General features: G+C 51.1%; 1 protein-coding gene across 1 annotated transcript in view; it reads left to right on the forward strand.

Moving 5' to 3' along the window:
- The window catches only part of LOC141266604 (plectin-like), a 36799-nt gene extending 21060 nt beyond the window's left edge, over positions 1-15739 (forward strand). Inside the window, exons 2-3 of the mRNA XM_073680187.1 lie at positions 15523-15575; positions 15710-15739. Of these exons, the coding sequence (XP_073536288.1) occupies positions 15523-15575; positions 15710-15739 (83 nt within the window). The remainder of the gene's footprint in view (positions 1-15522; positions 15576-15709) is intronic.
- The last annotated feature ends 382 nt before the right edge of the window (positions 15740-16121 follow it).

Below are 16121 nucleotides of genomic sequence, written 5' to 3' on the forward strand. Positions count from 1 at the left end.
TTTTATATATCTTATTCAGTTTCTGCAGCTTGCACCTGTTCACATTAGGATGTGCTGGTCAGTTCTTTCTACATATATATATATATATATATATATATATATATATATATATAGTGCTGGCCAAAAGTATTGGCAACCCTGCAATTCTGTCAGATAATACTCAGTTTCTTCCTGAAAATGATTGCAATCACAAATTACTTGGTATTATTCTCTTCATTTAATTTGCTTGCAAGGAAAAAACACAAAAGAGAATGAAGCAAAAATCTAATCATTGATCATTTCACACAAAACTCCAAAAAAGGGCCGGACAAAAGTATTGGCACCCTCAGCCTAATACTTGGTTGCACAACCTTTAGCCAAAATAACTGCGAACAACCGCTTCCGGTAACCATCAATGAGTTTCTTACAATGCTCTGCTGGAATTGTAGACCATTCTTCTTTGGCAAACTGCTCCAGGTCCCTGATATTTGGAGGGTGCCTTCTTCAAACTGCCATTTTGAGATCTCTCCACAGGTGTTCTATGGGATTCAGGTCTGGACTCATTGCTGGCCACCTTAGAAGTCTCCAGTGCTTTCTCTAAAACCATTTTATAGTGCTTTTGGAAGTGTGTTTTGGGTCATTGTCCTGCTGGAAGACCCATGACCTCTGAGGGAGACCCAGCTTTCTCACACTGGGCCCTACATTATGCTGCAAAATTTGTTGGTAGTCTTCAGACTTCATAATGCCATGCACACGGTCAAGCAGTCCAGTGCCAGAGGCAGCAAAGCAACCCCAAAATATCAGGGAACCTCCACCATGTTTGACTGTAGGGACCGTGTTCTTTTCTTTGAATGCCTCTTTTTTTTCCTGTACACTCTATGTTGATGCTTTTTCCCAAAAAGCTCTACTTTTGTCTCATCTGACCAGAGAACATTCTTCCAAAACGTTTTAGGCTTTCTCAGGTAAGTTTTGGCAAACTCCAGCCTGGCTTTTTTATGTCTCGGGGTAAGAAGTGGGGTCTTCCTGGGTATCCTACCATACAGTCCCTTTTCATTCAGACGCCGACAGATAGTACGGGTTGACACTGTTGTACCCTCGGACTGCAGGGCAGCTTGAACTTGTTTGGATGTTAGTCGAGGTTCTTTATCCACCATCCGCACAATCTTGCGTTGAAATCTCTCGTCAATTTTTCTTTTCCATCCACATCTAAGGAGGTTAGCCACAGTGCCATGGGCTTTAAACTTCTTGATGACACTGCGCACGGAAGACACAGGAACATTCAGGTCTTTGGAGATGGACTTGTAGCCTTGAGAATGCTCATGCTTCCTCACAATTTGGTTTCTCAAGTCCTCAGACAGTTCTTTGGTCTTCTTTCTTTTCTCCATGCTCAATGTGGTACACACAAGGACACAGGACAGATTGAGTCAACTTTAATCCATGTTAACTGGCTGCAAGTGTGATTTAGTTATTGCCAACACCTGTTAGGTGCCACAGGTAAGTTACAGGTGCTGTTGATTACATGAATTAGAGAAGCATCACATGATTTTTCAAACGGTGCCAATACTTTTTTCCACCCCCTTTTATAGGTTTGGTGTGGAATTATATCCATTTTGGCTTTAGGAAAATTCTTTTTGTGTTTTTTTCATTGAAGACAAGTTAAATGAAGAGAATAATACCAAAGAATTTGTGATTGCAATCATTTTCAGGAAGAAACTGAGTATTATCTGACAGAATTGCAGGGGTGCCAATACTTTTGGCCAGCACTGTATATATATATATATATATATATATATATATATATATATATATATATATATATATATCTCACGACAATTGGAATATTGTCTGGGAGGCTTTACACCAGTCATTTCAATTTTCTGGTGCTGTTACATTTTCTTTTCAACTAAAAAGAGTATTGGATATTTTAAGACATTTTTAACAGGTTAGAGTAAGGAGGGCCCAGTCAGAAGAGTCTACCTTGTTGTAGTGGCGGCTTAAAAAATTTGGGCAAAACAAAAACTGCTGGCTATGTATGTGATATGGTTCAATGGGAACCAGGGTCGGACTGGGACTTAAATTCAGCCCTGGCATTTGCGAGCACACACGCCCACTTGCTATGAAGTGAATGTGACATCTGTTCGTCAATTTTTGTGGATCGTTCAAGATATATATCACATTTACAGAATCCAAACTGCTGTGAAGCCAGAATAACGCTATGTGAAATGTAAACGGAACCCGTCAGGTTAGATAACTCTATTTACTTGCAGATGTAGGGTTATTCTGCATGTCAATAGAATTATGAAGTGCCCAGCTGCTGTACTGAAAGTGCGGCACATGGGATAAAATACATTTTATTTCTCCCAGGAGCCACCGGATTTCAGTCATGCCCCAAGCAATAAGTCACCGCACATAGTAGTGAGAGCAGCAACTATAAGCACGTCCCAGCACTTTCACTGACAGCCGGCTGGGCACTGATGCACAGCCAGCTGTCAATTAAAGAAAGAATGCAGCAAGTGGGGACCAGGCCCACCCACGAAAGTGGCTTCACTATTGGAGGCAGGGCTGATCTCTGCTCTCCCCGTTCGCTCCTTACAATGCGCACTAACAGTGCCCTCTGTTTTCGGCTCGTCCCTTCCCATTAGAGCCGGTGAGGTTGTGCACTCTCACTGTGCACTGAGAAGAATATTGCAAGGGAAGTCCTATTGAGCATACGTCAGAATTTACAACTGACACATGCTCAGTAGAGCAGGGACTAGCCCAGCCTCTGAAATGGACGTCATGATGCCATTGGGAGACACAAACAAGAACAGTAAATGAACTCTACCTGTTTTGGAGGTGGAAATGGGCTCCCTAATCTCTTGGGCCCCTGTGTGGCACCACAGGTTACATCAATGATATGTCCACCCCTGGATGACACTTCATTTTAGGGTGGGGACAGAGGCTGAGGCACTGATCGCAGCCTCTGCCTCCTGATGATGACTCAATTGAATATCCCAGCATGCAATGGGAATTTTCAAACGGAACATCATCAAAGAGGAAATAGATAAAAAAATAACTAAAGCAGTTAGATTAGAGAGGGGATAATAAGGACTATTAATTAAAGCACATTGGAAATGGCATTAGATTATTAGAACAAATAGTATTTAGGATGAAAATCATTATTCTCTTCGAACCACCCCTTCAGGGTACATTGACTGCACCTAAATGTACCATTAACAGGAACCTGTCAGCTGCTCTAACCCCCTAAACAGCCACCATGACTGTATTGCACCCTTTTTCTACATTTTCATTAGCCCCTTTTAGTTGCTTAGTGATTGATGATAAATGTAAAATTAAAGGGTTTGCCACTACTCAGACAACCCCTTCTCAATGACTATTATTTTATTCTTCCCAGTAAAAAAATAACATTTGTACTCACCTCTGGTGCTGATGTGGCACCCCAGGGGTCTGGTTTCCACAGTAATGTAATGTTATGTCTGAGAGCAGGTGGGAGGTCCTTTGGTCAGGGATCCTGTGCATGCCACACCTCCTGCCCAGTCTTGGGAGGGGAAGAACTTCCCCTATATAAACCTGGGGCTGAGGCAGGGTTAGAGAGTTTCAGAGAGGAGAAGACAGGGAGCAGAGCTGCTCTATGGGCTCTGCTCCACAGGCAGGCCCTGTCCTGGGGCCTGAGCCTGGAGTAGAAGAAGAACAGAAGTAGAGACAGAGAAGCAGCATAGGAAGAAACAACAGGAGCTCTGTGGGAGCAGTGTTACAAAGAGTCAGGGGCTGGCAGCTGCAGAGCTCGCCCTGACTGAGAAGCTTTCTTACCGGACCCGGCGTCCGAGGCTGTGGGGACTAACTCTTACCCAGCAGCAGAAGCCGACCGGCAGGGGATTTCAGGTCCTCAGGCCCAGAAACCCGAAGGCACGGTCACACACGTGGGACCAGCACCGCCATCGTGGAGCGGAAGCCATTAGAAGGCCCCGAGTCACCGGCCATACGGGTGAGCACCACACGGTACACTCAGGGACGTGGGCTACTTATATCCGCTTCTAGCAAGGTAGCCAGAAGAGTACAGTCAGTTTGGGAGGCCTACAACTCCGCCTGGCCAGGGGAGATCCCATCTGCTCAAGGACTGACCAGGCCCCGTTCACTAGCAAGTACTCCGGGAGGGTCTATCGTTGTTACCAGTAAAGACCCTGAATTACACCGCACCGTCTCTGAGTGGTTCCTGCTACCCCCATCATCCACATCTGCTGCCCTGAGGCCATACCCCTCCCGTTGGGGGTTATACCATCTACGCTGCACCATCCATCCACCGGCCTCAGCGGACTGTCCTGCAGCGGCAGCTCCATAGCTGCATTCAACGGGTGGCGTAGTCGTCCTACATCTACCGCTGTTACATCGCCGCTCAGTTTGACTCCCTGGGCACGGACCGGGTCACCGCCACGAGACTACAACCCTCAAGAGATCCGGCTCCGGGTAAGCTCCCGCGTGCGCAACGCAGCGCGACACAGGCCCAGGGGCGCGTCAACTTTTGGCGTAGCCGGCAGGATTTCGTGCCCGCAACCACCGGGTACTGCGTGCCTGAAAAAGACTGTTCAAACTTACCAGTGGTGAAGATTCCCGCCATCTGTGAAGATTCCCGCCATCCGTGGAGTTTTCCCGCCATCCGGCGCCATCTTCTGCCTTCTTCCCGCCATCCGAGGAGTTTTCCCGCCATCCGGCGCCATCTTCTGCCTTCTTCCCGCCATCCGAGGAGTTTTCCCGCCATCCGGCGCCATCTTGGAGACGCCGCGCGGGAAGAAGAGGGGCGTGGACTCCGAAAGCGCGCGAGAACTGAAGCCCCGCCTCACGTCTGGACGTTGCGTAAGGTCCTGGAAGGAGCCCAGCAGACGCCGACGTCACAGGAGCGCGACGCCAGGTCCTCTACCCCGACGATTGACTGCGGAGCCGCGGCCTACGGAAGAGGATCTCCAAAAGGTAGGCCACGGTCCACTAGGGGGGAGGAGGACACCAGGAACGGACAGCAAGATGGCGGACTGGCAGCAGACTAAGCTGCCCAGCATCGGCAGTGCCCCAGTCGTCGCCGGCCCCGACCAGCGCCGGGAGAAGACGCGTGACGCAGGAGCGGTCGCGGGAGCAGGTAAGAGGAGTCTCCCTGTCCCGGACGCTGCCAGCGTCAGCCTGCTCCCGGGCCCCCTGGTGGAGCCGCCGATTCCGGGCGCTGCAGACACCGACCTGCTCCAGCCCCCGCAACAAGCCCTGCGGCCAAGCCCTCCAGCCCTGGGCACTACCACCACCAGCCCGCGCCCAGGCCCAAAGTTGCACCCTCTGACCCCGGGCGTCATCAACGGCGACCCTCTCCACGCCTGGTCGCAAGGCCTGAACTCCCCAGGTGCAAAAGGACTGTACACCCTCCACATTCACCGGCTAACCAAGGAGGAGCTGCAGTACTACCAATACGAGGAAAGCCAAGAGGACCCGGACGGGTCTGAAGACTACCATCAGGAGGAGACAAAGAGAGGACACCACTACTGAAGGGAAGTAGCATAAATAAAGAGCTGTACATAGTTACCCGTCAGGGTATGAGAACTTGCTGAAACTGTTAAATGATTGAAGTGTGGTCCCCGTTGGGACAAGTGTGAACTGTTATCCGTGTGTCCCTATCCCTTACCAGGCTGAGGACTGTGAGCAGCCATTCCCTATCCCTTACCAGGCTGAGGACTGTGAACAGCCGTCCCTTTTTCCCCACTGGCCGAGGACTGAGAGCGGCCACCCTGTACATAGTTGGAGCGTAACCCAGGATGGACTAAAGACTGTTAAGGACTCGGGGAAGGACAAACCCCTATCTGGTTACGTCTCCCTGTTCTGGTGAAATGGACACCGTCACCCTGTTTTGGTGAAATGGACACCTTGCTTCCCTCAAAGACTGCACCCGGTTGCGGACACGCCGTGACCACCTTTATGTGTTTCTTTATTGTATTGTTATTGTTATATCTTGTTATGTTTTTCTAAAATATGTTTAGTCCCGGAGTACTAAATTTTACTAGGGGGGAATGTGGCACCCCAGGGGTCTGGTTTCCACAGTAATGTAATGTTATGTCTGAGAGCAGGTGGGAGGTCCTTTGGTCAGGGATCCTGTGCATGCCACACCTCCTGCCCAGTCTTGGGAGGGGAAGAACTTCCCCTATATAAACCTGGGGCTGAGGCAGGGTTAGAGAGTTTCAGAGAGGAGAAGACAGGGAGCAGAGCTGCTCTATGGGCTCTGCTCCACAGGCAGGCCCTGTCCTGGGGCCTGAGCCTGGAGTAGAAGAAGAACAGAAGTAGAGACAGAGAAGCAGCATAGGAAGAAACAACAGGAGCTCTGTGGGAGCAGTGTTACAAAGAGTCAGGGGCTGGCAGCTGCAGAGCTCGCCCTGACTGAGAAGCTTTCTTACCGGACCCGGCGTCCGAGGCTGTGGGGACTAACTCTTACCCAGCAGCAGAAGCCGACCGGCAGGGGATTTCAGGTCCTCAGGCCCAGAAACCCGAAGGCACGGTCACACGCGTGGGACCAGCACCGCCATCGTGGAGCGGAAGCCATTAGAAGGCCCCGAGTCACCGGCCATACGGGTGAGCACCACACGGTACACTCAGGGACGTGGGCTACTTATATCCGCTTCTAGCAAGGTAGCCAGAAGAGTACAGTCAGTTTGGGAGGCCTACAACTCCGCCTGGCCAGGGGAGATCCCATCTGCTCAAGGACTGACCAGGCCCCGTTCACTAGCAAGTACTCCGGGAGGGTCTATCGTTGTTACCAGTAAAGACCCTGAATTACACCGCACCGTCTCTGAGTGGTTCCTGCTACCCCCATCATCCACATCTGCTGCCCTGAGGCCATACCCCTCCCGTTGGGGGTTATACCATCTACGCTGCACCATCCATCCACCGGCCTCAGCGGACTGTCCTGCAGCGGCAGCTCCATAGCTGCATTCAACGGGTGGCGTAGTCGTCCTACATCTACCGCTGTTACATCGCCGCTCAGTTTGACTCCCTGGGCACGGACCGGGTCACCGCCACGAGACTACAACCCTCAAGAGATCCGGCTCCGGGTAAGCTCCCGCGTGCGCAACGCAGCGCGACACAGGCCCAGGGGCGCGTCACTGACACTGTTCCAGGTGATCCCTGCAGCAATTCAGCGGCTTCTTCCCTCTCCCCTCCTTTGGACGTAACTGATATCCAAAGGAGGTGAGAAAGCCGATGCAGTTCTCACTTTCTCTGCACTTCTGGATTTGTCCAAAAGCGAGGAGAGTTTTCATTTTAGATTGGACAAACCTCTTTAAGCTGACTGGCTGCCTCAGCGACACGCTCCCCTTCCTCCTTCATGTACTGAATGCAGATAAGAAGAAGCAGAGGTCAGGGCACCACTGGAGTTAATCCCTGCACAGCACAGGAATCTAAATATAACAAATGGGACGCTAGGGGGAAGGGTTGCATGTGCGTCCCTGGAGTGAAGGAGAGGCCCACAGATGGCATCAGCCCATCTGGCATTTGCCAGATGGCCAGTCCGGCCCTGATGGGAACTGTTAATGTGTGATTGGTGAGGACGTGATGCAGAAGTGGAGTTGTTCCAAGAGTGGGCGGTGGGGCTGTGGAAGGTTTAAGGGGTGGAGGTGGAAATGGGGTGGAGGTGGAGCTTGGGCGGAGTCTCAAGGGGGCCCAAACATTTTACCAGTATTGGGCTCTGAAATTCCTGGTGGCAGCCCTGACTCTTTCTGTGCTGAGACCACAGAATAAGACTAGGCAACATGGCGACCTAGACCATTCTTATCTACTGTACCAAGTGGAAAGAGTGGGACCTAAGTTTAGGGGAGGGGGAGTTTATTGTGGAGTGAAGGGAGAACTTCTGATCACTCCAAAAAATAAACCAAAAAGATATAGACAGGATTATTGAGGTACAAGTGTCACATCAGGCCTCTGCCTATCTTGTCAGAGAACAATTTATACCTGGTACAAATATTCAGCCAGATAGGAGAATCACCCAACATGTCCCGTGGACACCTGGGGAAATGAAGGGGTTTCTCTCATCAATCACCAAACCAATAAGCAATGGTGTATGGGTTTGCAAATGAGCTGTATAACATTACAGTCAGCTACAATCCCAAATGGAGAAACTTGTTGCAGATAATGAAAACAATAGCTGGACAGATTGATGCTACTGCCATCTGCACAAGGCTTTTTCTACCATTTAACCTAACTGAACAATAAAACCCCCTTCAAAAAAGCATTGGAATATGTCATCCAAATCCAAAGAAAAATTAAGAGGCTTTTCCTCCCCAGTCCAGGGTAAGGGTGACAAATATTCAATAAAAGGTTAAGGAACCAGTGGATTGATTGCATTGAGAGATTTAGGCAGCCAGTCAAGGAGGCAGTAGGGAGCCTGGAGGACAAAGGAATGGGAAAAATGTTGACATCTTGGTGTCTGGACTGAAAAAGAAGACTCATTAGTTTCCGCTCATGCTGATTGGCGTGAGAAATCAGTCCTAGCATTCATGAGTATGGCTAGTTCAAATCAAAGGAATGTTTAAGAGGAGGAGGAAAAGAAATTCCAGAAGGTAATGGTGCTTAAAAATGCCTATAAACCCACAAGGGTGTTCTTTGGAAGGGTGGACCTCAGTAAGGTGAGGTGCTTCAATTGTGATTAACTGGGCCACTTCCAGAAGCAAGTGTAAGGCCACAAATAAAAAAAGGGCAGTAAAACAACTGAAATGAAGAGCTTCCGGTTCTACCTAGGGGGTGATGCCTTTGTCCACTTTACCCTCTTTGATACGATCTTTAACACAATAGAGTGTCTGGTGGAAACTGGAGCAGCTAGCACTACCCCATAGTAATCTGAAGGCCCTACCCTAAAGGCCATAGGATTAATTGAAGTTGTAGGCCTAGATGGTAAACCCAGTACACTCAAGAAAACAGAAACCCCAATAATGATAGGGCCCATCAGTACTTCACTTTCTTTCATCCTCAGTGATTCTGTTCCTTGCAACTTGCTGGGAAGGGATGATGAAACTAAAAGCAAACAAAGTACAAAGATGATGGGCTCATTGTGACTACTTCAGAGAGATCGGAAGACCATAATACTTGAAAGTCTGATCCCCCTAATGGCATTCTTTAGTACCTCAGAGAAGGACATTCCTCCTGAGCTGAAGGATGTTCCCCCAGAAGTCTGGGCTTGGAAAGGAGACACTTTGGGTCTTATTAAATGAGCTGACCCAGTGGTTATCAAACTCAGAACCGGAGCTCAGCTACCCAGAGCTGCGCAGTATCCTCTCAGCCTCAAACAATTTAATGGTTTAAGAGACCGAATGAAATCCTTTGTGAATCAAGGGTCATCACTAAATACACCTTTGTATCTATTGGCTAAGCTTGGGAAGCCAGGCCAGTTGCAGTTGGGTCGTGACGTTCATGCTGTGAATAAAATTATTCAAGAAGATCATCCAATTGTACCAAACCCTCACAATATTCTCGGAGAAATCCCACCAGATGCCTTCTGGTTTAGTGTAATAGATTTGGTCAATGCATACTTCTGTTTACCTGTGCACCTTGATTCCCAGCATCTGTTTGCCTTTACATTTGAGGGGCAGCAGCAAGCCTAGAACAGATTGTCACATGGAATAGTCTTTTCACCATCAGAATTTGGTTAGGTCATGAAACAAGTCCCGGATAGGTGGCAATCCCCAACAGAAGTTGTAATCATACAATATATTGATAACATTCTGCTAACATCCTTTTCAAAACAGCAATGTGCAACTGCTTCTTTGCTTTCACACTTGAGTACTGAGGGATGTAAAGTAACCCCTAACAAGCTCCAATTTTGCCTGTAAAAAGTCACTTTCCTGGGCCGTTGTATTTCACAAGGCTCTAAACATATCACTCCATATAAAGTCTCAGTGATACAAAAGGCACCGTATCCATAGAGTGCCAAGCAGGTCAGAGGATTTTTGGGGCTAGTTAGATATTGTAGACAGTGGATACCAAATATGTCTCAACTTGCTGCTCCATTATATGCTCTTACCACTCAAAGAGGCCAAGTTGTCTGAGGAGAAGAAACAGGCAGTGGACTGTCTGAAAGCTGCAATACTTATTGCCTATCACGGGTTTACCGCGACAGAGAGGAGCCAGAAGACCGCAGCGTCTGATTCCTCCCACTCCTGCACTTACTAGAAGCCTTTCACCTTCATATTAAATGGAGCAGGTTTCTTTCAGCAGTGCAGGGGTTAATCTGCTCAGATGTGAGCTCCTGGAAGCTTACTTGCATTAAGGCTCTCAGCCATCCAGTGTTAGTGTAGCACCCTGAGGATTCGGCTGCTACAGGGGTATTGCACCTCAACCCAGAGGTGTGGTATTCCACTTCCGGGTAAGGATGGAGTATGGAACTGAGCTAGTAGGCTGCATGCACTACATACATCCCATTTCCGGGGGACAGAACAACGGTACTCCCACCAGTATATGTGCAGGTACGACAGCGTCTGTCCCTGGCTGGAGTGGGAGGGGGTTGGAACATCCCAGTAGTGTAGGGGCAGATAGGGGGAGTAGTCTGGGTAAATGTAGGAGCTCATTGGGTGCTGGTCACCTGAGCTCACACATAGAGGGAGTATATAAGGTGGGCACCATCTTAGGACAGAGTCAGTCAGTCAGTCAGTCAGAGAGAGAGCCTGCAGTGAAGCAGAGGAGAAGGAAGAGAGACCCAGAGGCGCAGAAGGGACCCCAAGAGCCTGTATGAGAGCTGATAAGGGTGAAGGGTCGGCAAAAGGGTACCGGATCCTAAGCTGGCAGAGGCTAAAGCACACCTTAGCCAGGAACCGGAGGTCGTGGGCAGGATCTGCCACGACCCTCACCAAATCCACCAGGAAGGCACACCACGAGTAGGGCCAGGGAAGCCAGAGAAGGTTCAACCACTAAGAGGCCCGAGGGAGCTGGACAGAGGTGGACCCCTGGTGGGAACGGCCAGAAGAAGGGAGAGTCAGAAAGGAGCTCAGGACCATACTCAAGAATTGCTCGGGAGTTGGCCGAGTCCAGGACCTGGTGGACGCAGCACGGCTTGGGTGGTCACTGATCTGCAGAGTGACCCGAGCAACACCAGTGAGTAAAAACCCTGAACTGCATTTCATGCCTCTGAGTCTCCTTGCTGCACCTTCACAACCACCATCCTCCACGTCTGACCCCCTGAGGCTATACCCCTCCCGTTGGGGGTTATACTACCACAGCTGCACACACACCACCAGCCTCAGCGGACCATCCTGCAGCGGCGGCCTTTTGACCGCAAATCAACGGGTGGCGTAGTCGACACAGAAACAACAACTACCAGGACTGCCGCACACTGAGTTTGACACCCTGGGCATGGACCGGGTCACAGCCACTCGGAGACTACAACCCCCATCTGATCCGGCTCCGGGTATCCCTAACAACATGGCCCAGGGGGCACGTCAACTTTGGCGTAGTCGGCAGGATCACGTGCCCGCAACCACCGGGTACTGCGTGCCTGAAGAAAAGTTCGCATTTACCTCAAAAAGAAGTCTCCCGCCGATTCCAGAGGGTCCCCGCCATCGGACGCCATCTCGGATCAGTTCCCGCCATTTGCCCATCATCTGCAGTCTTTTCCCGCCATCCACAGAGTTTCCCGCCACTGGGAAGCGATTCCCGCCATCAGAAAAGATTTCCCGCCTTGGCAGAGCAGACGCCATTATGGGCGTGCCAAAGGATGGCAAGAGGCCACCTCCCATCGTGGGCCAGGACAGAAAATGGCGCCAAAAGTGGAAACCGCCCCCACCAGCAGAGACTGTGATGATTGATATGTCCATCAGCGTGAGAGAACTACCCCTGGAACTGGCAATCACAAAGTTGCCCCAGGACCGCCCTCAGTATGGGCGTATACAGAACAAAAGAAAGAAGATGGGAGCAGCCTGGAGGAGTCTGGAGGAGAGTCCAGAGAGAACACACCCGGAGATGGAGGGAGAGTCAGGCAGCACCGACCCAGTGGTCAGGAGCCTGTTGCAGGTCGCCACTCCAGAAGGCCTGCTGGAGATCCTGGCGCAGCTCCCCGGAGATCAGGAGCGTGCACAGACCGCGCTGGAGGGCCTCGCACGGAGGATGGCCCGGGTGCAGCAGGAAACACTGGCGGAGTGGAGCAGAGAGATGGCCCAGCAGGCTGGAGCCCGCCAGCGAAGCATGCCACCCGCAGCGAGGAGCAAATCCACCTCTGAGGACGGCGAAGGAGGGACGACGGCCGGAGACGACGCCGCGGAGGGAGCCGAAGAGATGAAGGCAGGTAATGGGGACGACAGCATCCCGTGCCCAGAAGCCGCAAACCTGCCCCAGCTCCCCGTCGCAGAGCCCGAAGCCCCACTCACCGTTCCCGTATCCGCTGCGTCATCGCTCCAAGCTAGGCCTCAAGCGGCCGGAGCCGCGGCCACGCCCCCTGCTACGTCACGCGCCTCAATCCAGAGCGCGGCCAAGCAGGAGACGCCACCGGCCTGGTCGCAAGGCCGAGTGCCCCCGGGCGCCGCAGTACCAACAGCGCCCTCTACCTCTGCCGAGCCACCGGCCTGGTCGCAAGGCCAGGAACACCCGGGCGCCGCCGTCTTTACGGTGCCCTTCACCTTCAGGGTGCCCCAAGCCTGGTCGCAAGGCCTGGTAAACCTGGGCGCCGCTACCACCTCCGCGCCCTCAACATCCACAGCGCCACACCTGGGTGAAGACTTGTTTGCCCAGCACACTTGCCCGGATGGGCAGCCCTTTGTGTGGCCACCGGAGTACCACCATCCCCGACTCCGGAAAGAAAGACCCCTGGATGAGCCCCTGATACCGCCTCCGGCGCCTGTCAAGATGACCCCGCTCTCGTTGGAGGAGGCGCAGTTTGAGTGGGACCCCACTGGAGGAGACCTCATGGGGTTCACCCAAGAAACACGGGCGGCCGCAGCTGAGCGTGCAGAGTGCTGCCGGCAGCAGCTAGAGGTCTTTGACAGGGAAAGGAGAGAGAGGCGGGTCCGTGAGCAGCGGCTGCAAATACAGAGCGCTGAACAGAAGAGCCGGACCCGGAGGAACCCCCGTGCAGCTCATTGTCCCCGTGCCACCGGGACTGTGATTAAATTCCAACTGCAGCACGGTTGGGGTTTCATCAGGGATCATCAGACCCCCGGCGACGTCTTTGTTACCCGCAGAGACGTTGAAAGTCATCTGCCGGAGGGACACAGAGAACGTGACCTATATGTAGGGGACGAGGTCACATTCACCCGGCACAAATGTGCCAAAGGACCGTACGCCCTTCATGTACACCGGCTGACGGAGGAGGAGCTGCGGTGTGAGGAGGAGCAAGAGGACCCGGACGGGTCTGAAGTTTGCCCGCGAGAAGGAACAGGAGGACGCCGTCATTAGAGTACGGTATCGTGAAACTGTAAAATAGTTACCCATCAGGGTACAAGAACAGTTAATAGTTTAAAATATAGTCCCCGTTGGGACCAGTGAACTGTACCCGTGTGTCCCTATCCCCCAACAGGCTGAGGACTGTGAACAGCCATTCCTCTTCCCCATTGGCCGAGGACTGAGAGCGGCCATACCTTCCCCTATTTGTACATAGTTGCGCTTCTTAAAGCGCCCCCTACCGGTTTTATAGGAAACTGTTGTTTTTTCTACCAGAGACTGTGGCACTTACCTGGTCACAATTTGCACCGTGGCCGGAGGAACAAGAATGTTTAATATGAAAAGTTTTATGATATATATAATGTTTTATATGTTTATGTTTTGAAAAAAATTGTATGTTTTTGGATGTTTATTCTTTTACAGCCCGAGGACGTGCTGTGATTTACCAGGGGGGAATGTAGCACCCTGAGGATTCGGCTGCTACAGGGGTATTGCACCTCAACCCAGAGGTGTGGTATTCCACTTCCGGGTAAGGATGGAGTATGGAACTGAGCTAGTAGGCTGCATGCACTACATACATCCCATTTCCGGGGGACAGAACAACGGTACTCCCACCAGTATATGTGCAGGTACGACAGCGTCTGTCCCTGGCTGGAGTGGGAGGGGGGTGGAACATCCCAGTAGTGTAGGGGCAGATAGGGGGAGTAGTCTGGGTAAATGTAGGAGCTCATTGGGTGCTGGTCACCTGAGCTCACACATAGAGGGAGTATATAAGGTGGGCACCATCTTAGGACAGAGTCAGTCAGTCAGTCAGAGAGAGAGCCTGCAGTGAAGCAGAGGAGAAGGAAGAGAGACCCAGAGGCGCAGAAGGGACCCCAAGAGCCTGTATGAGAGCTGATAAGGGTGAAGGGTCGGCAAAAGGGTACCGGATCCTAAGCTGGCAGAGGCTAAAGCACACCTTAGCCAGGAACCGGAGGTCGTGGGCAGGATCTGCCACGACCCTCACCAAATCCACCAGGAAGGCACACCACGAGTAGGGCCAGGGAAGCCAGAGAAGGTTCAACCACTAAGAGGCCCGAGGGAGCTGGACAGAGGTGGACCCCTGGTGGGAACGGCCAGAAGAAGGGAGAGTCAGAAAGGAGCTCAGGACCATACTCAAGAATTGCTCGGGAGTTGGCCGAGTCCAGGACCTGGTGGACGCAGCACGGCTTGGGTGGTCACTGATCTGCAGAGTGACCCGAGCAACACCAGTGAGTAAAAACCCTGAACTGCATTTCATGCCTCTGAGTCTCCTTGCTGCACCTTCACAACCACCATCCTCCACGTCTGACCCCCTGAGGCTATACCCCTCCCGTTGGGGGTTATACTACCACAGCTGCACACACACCACCAGCCTCAGCGGACCATCCTGCAGCGGCGGCCTTTTGACCGCAAATCAACGGGTGGCGTAGTCGACACAGAAACAACAACTACCAGGACTGCCGCACACTGAGTTTGACACCCTGGGCACGGACCGGGTCACAGCCACTCGGAGACTACAACCCCCATCTGATCCGGCTCCGGGTATCCCTAACAACATGGTCCAGGGGGCGCGTCATTAGCCACTCCCTACTACTATATATTCTGGGCTTTGGCTTAGAGTTATTGCCAGAGCTAGCTTATGCTGCATGGTGCTAGGAGTGTGGTGGAGAGTTGTTTGTTTGAGAAGGCATTTGGAGGATTTAAGCTAAGACTGTTGTGTGGTTTAGGTTTTGTGTAATTCTCTTCTTCTCCTATTTTGGTTTTGCCCCTTCCTCAACTCCCCGGTGTTATTCTCTGTTGTTTGTGTGCATATATTTGTATGATTGGTATTTTCCTTTAGCCCTGTTTGTATTACCTTGTTAGTCTGGTTGGTGTACTGCCATACACTGCTACTCTCCTATTTCCTGGGTGGGGGAAGGGAACAAACTGAGGGAGGATTGAGAAGCTCAGACAAGGTAGGTGGCCCTTGCATCTTCACCATCAGAAGTAATCCGGGGAGCAGGGCCAGCTAGGGCGCCCCTAGTATTAGGGCCAGGGAAGGACCCCTGGCCCTGGGATACCTGACAACAGAGTCATGAGAGTGCCCCTTCACTGGCACTCCCAAATTATACTAAGTCATTCTACATGTTCTGCTATAAACAGGAGAGGCAGATTTCAGGAGTACTTACCCAGAAGTGCAGAGAAAAGTCAGTAGGGTACTTCAGTGCAAAACTGGATTCTGTTATCTCAGCAGGTTCTGCATGTATTAAGTCAGTAGCAGCAGCAGCTATGCTGGTTGAGAAGACGGCATATATTGTTCTTAGTAAACATTTGTTTCTTATGGTTCCAGATGCCGTACAAGCAGTACTCCACAGATTGACCACAAGATATCTCTCAGTTGCCAGACTAACCAAATACAAGATCTCCTTCCTGGTACCATCTAATATCACCATTTGCTGATGCAGTGTACTGAACCCTGCTACCTTGTTTCCACTTCAAACTGTTGAGGATGGACAAGAACCAGAGCATATTTGTGAGCAGGCGGGGGACCTTTCTAAAACCTTCCAAATCCAGAGCTGGATGATGCTGAAATGACAACTATGGGCAACAACAGGGAAGACAAAGATGCAAAAAAGGACGCTTTTATGTTTCTTCGAGACACCCTAAAAGATGATAATAATTTTCCAATGGATACTCTGACAACCTTGCAGAAGCTTGCAGGCCCCAAAACCCACAGGAAGTGGGGAAACATTGCTTGTACG

The sequence above is a fragment of the Phyllobates terribilis genome, unplaced genomic scaffold, assembly GCF_046119375.1.
Source record: "Phyllobates terribilis strain yellow unplaced genomic scaffold, ASM4611937v1 Scaffold_1__5_contigs__length_1240528914, whole genome shotgun sequence".
Lineage (NCBI taxonomy): Eukaryota > Metazoa > Chordata > Amphibia > Anura > Dendrobatidae > Phyllobates > Phyllobates terribilis.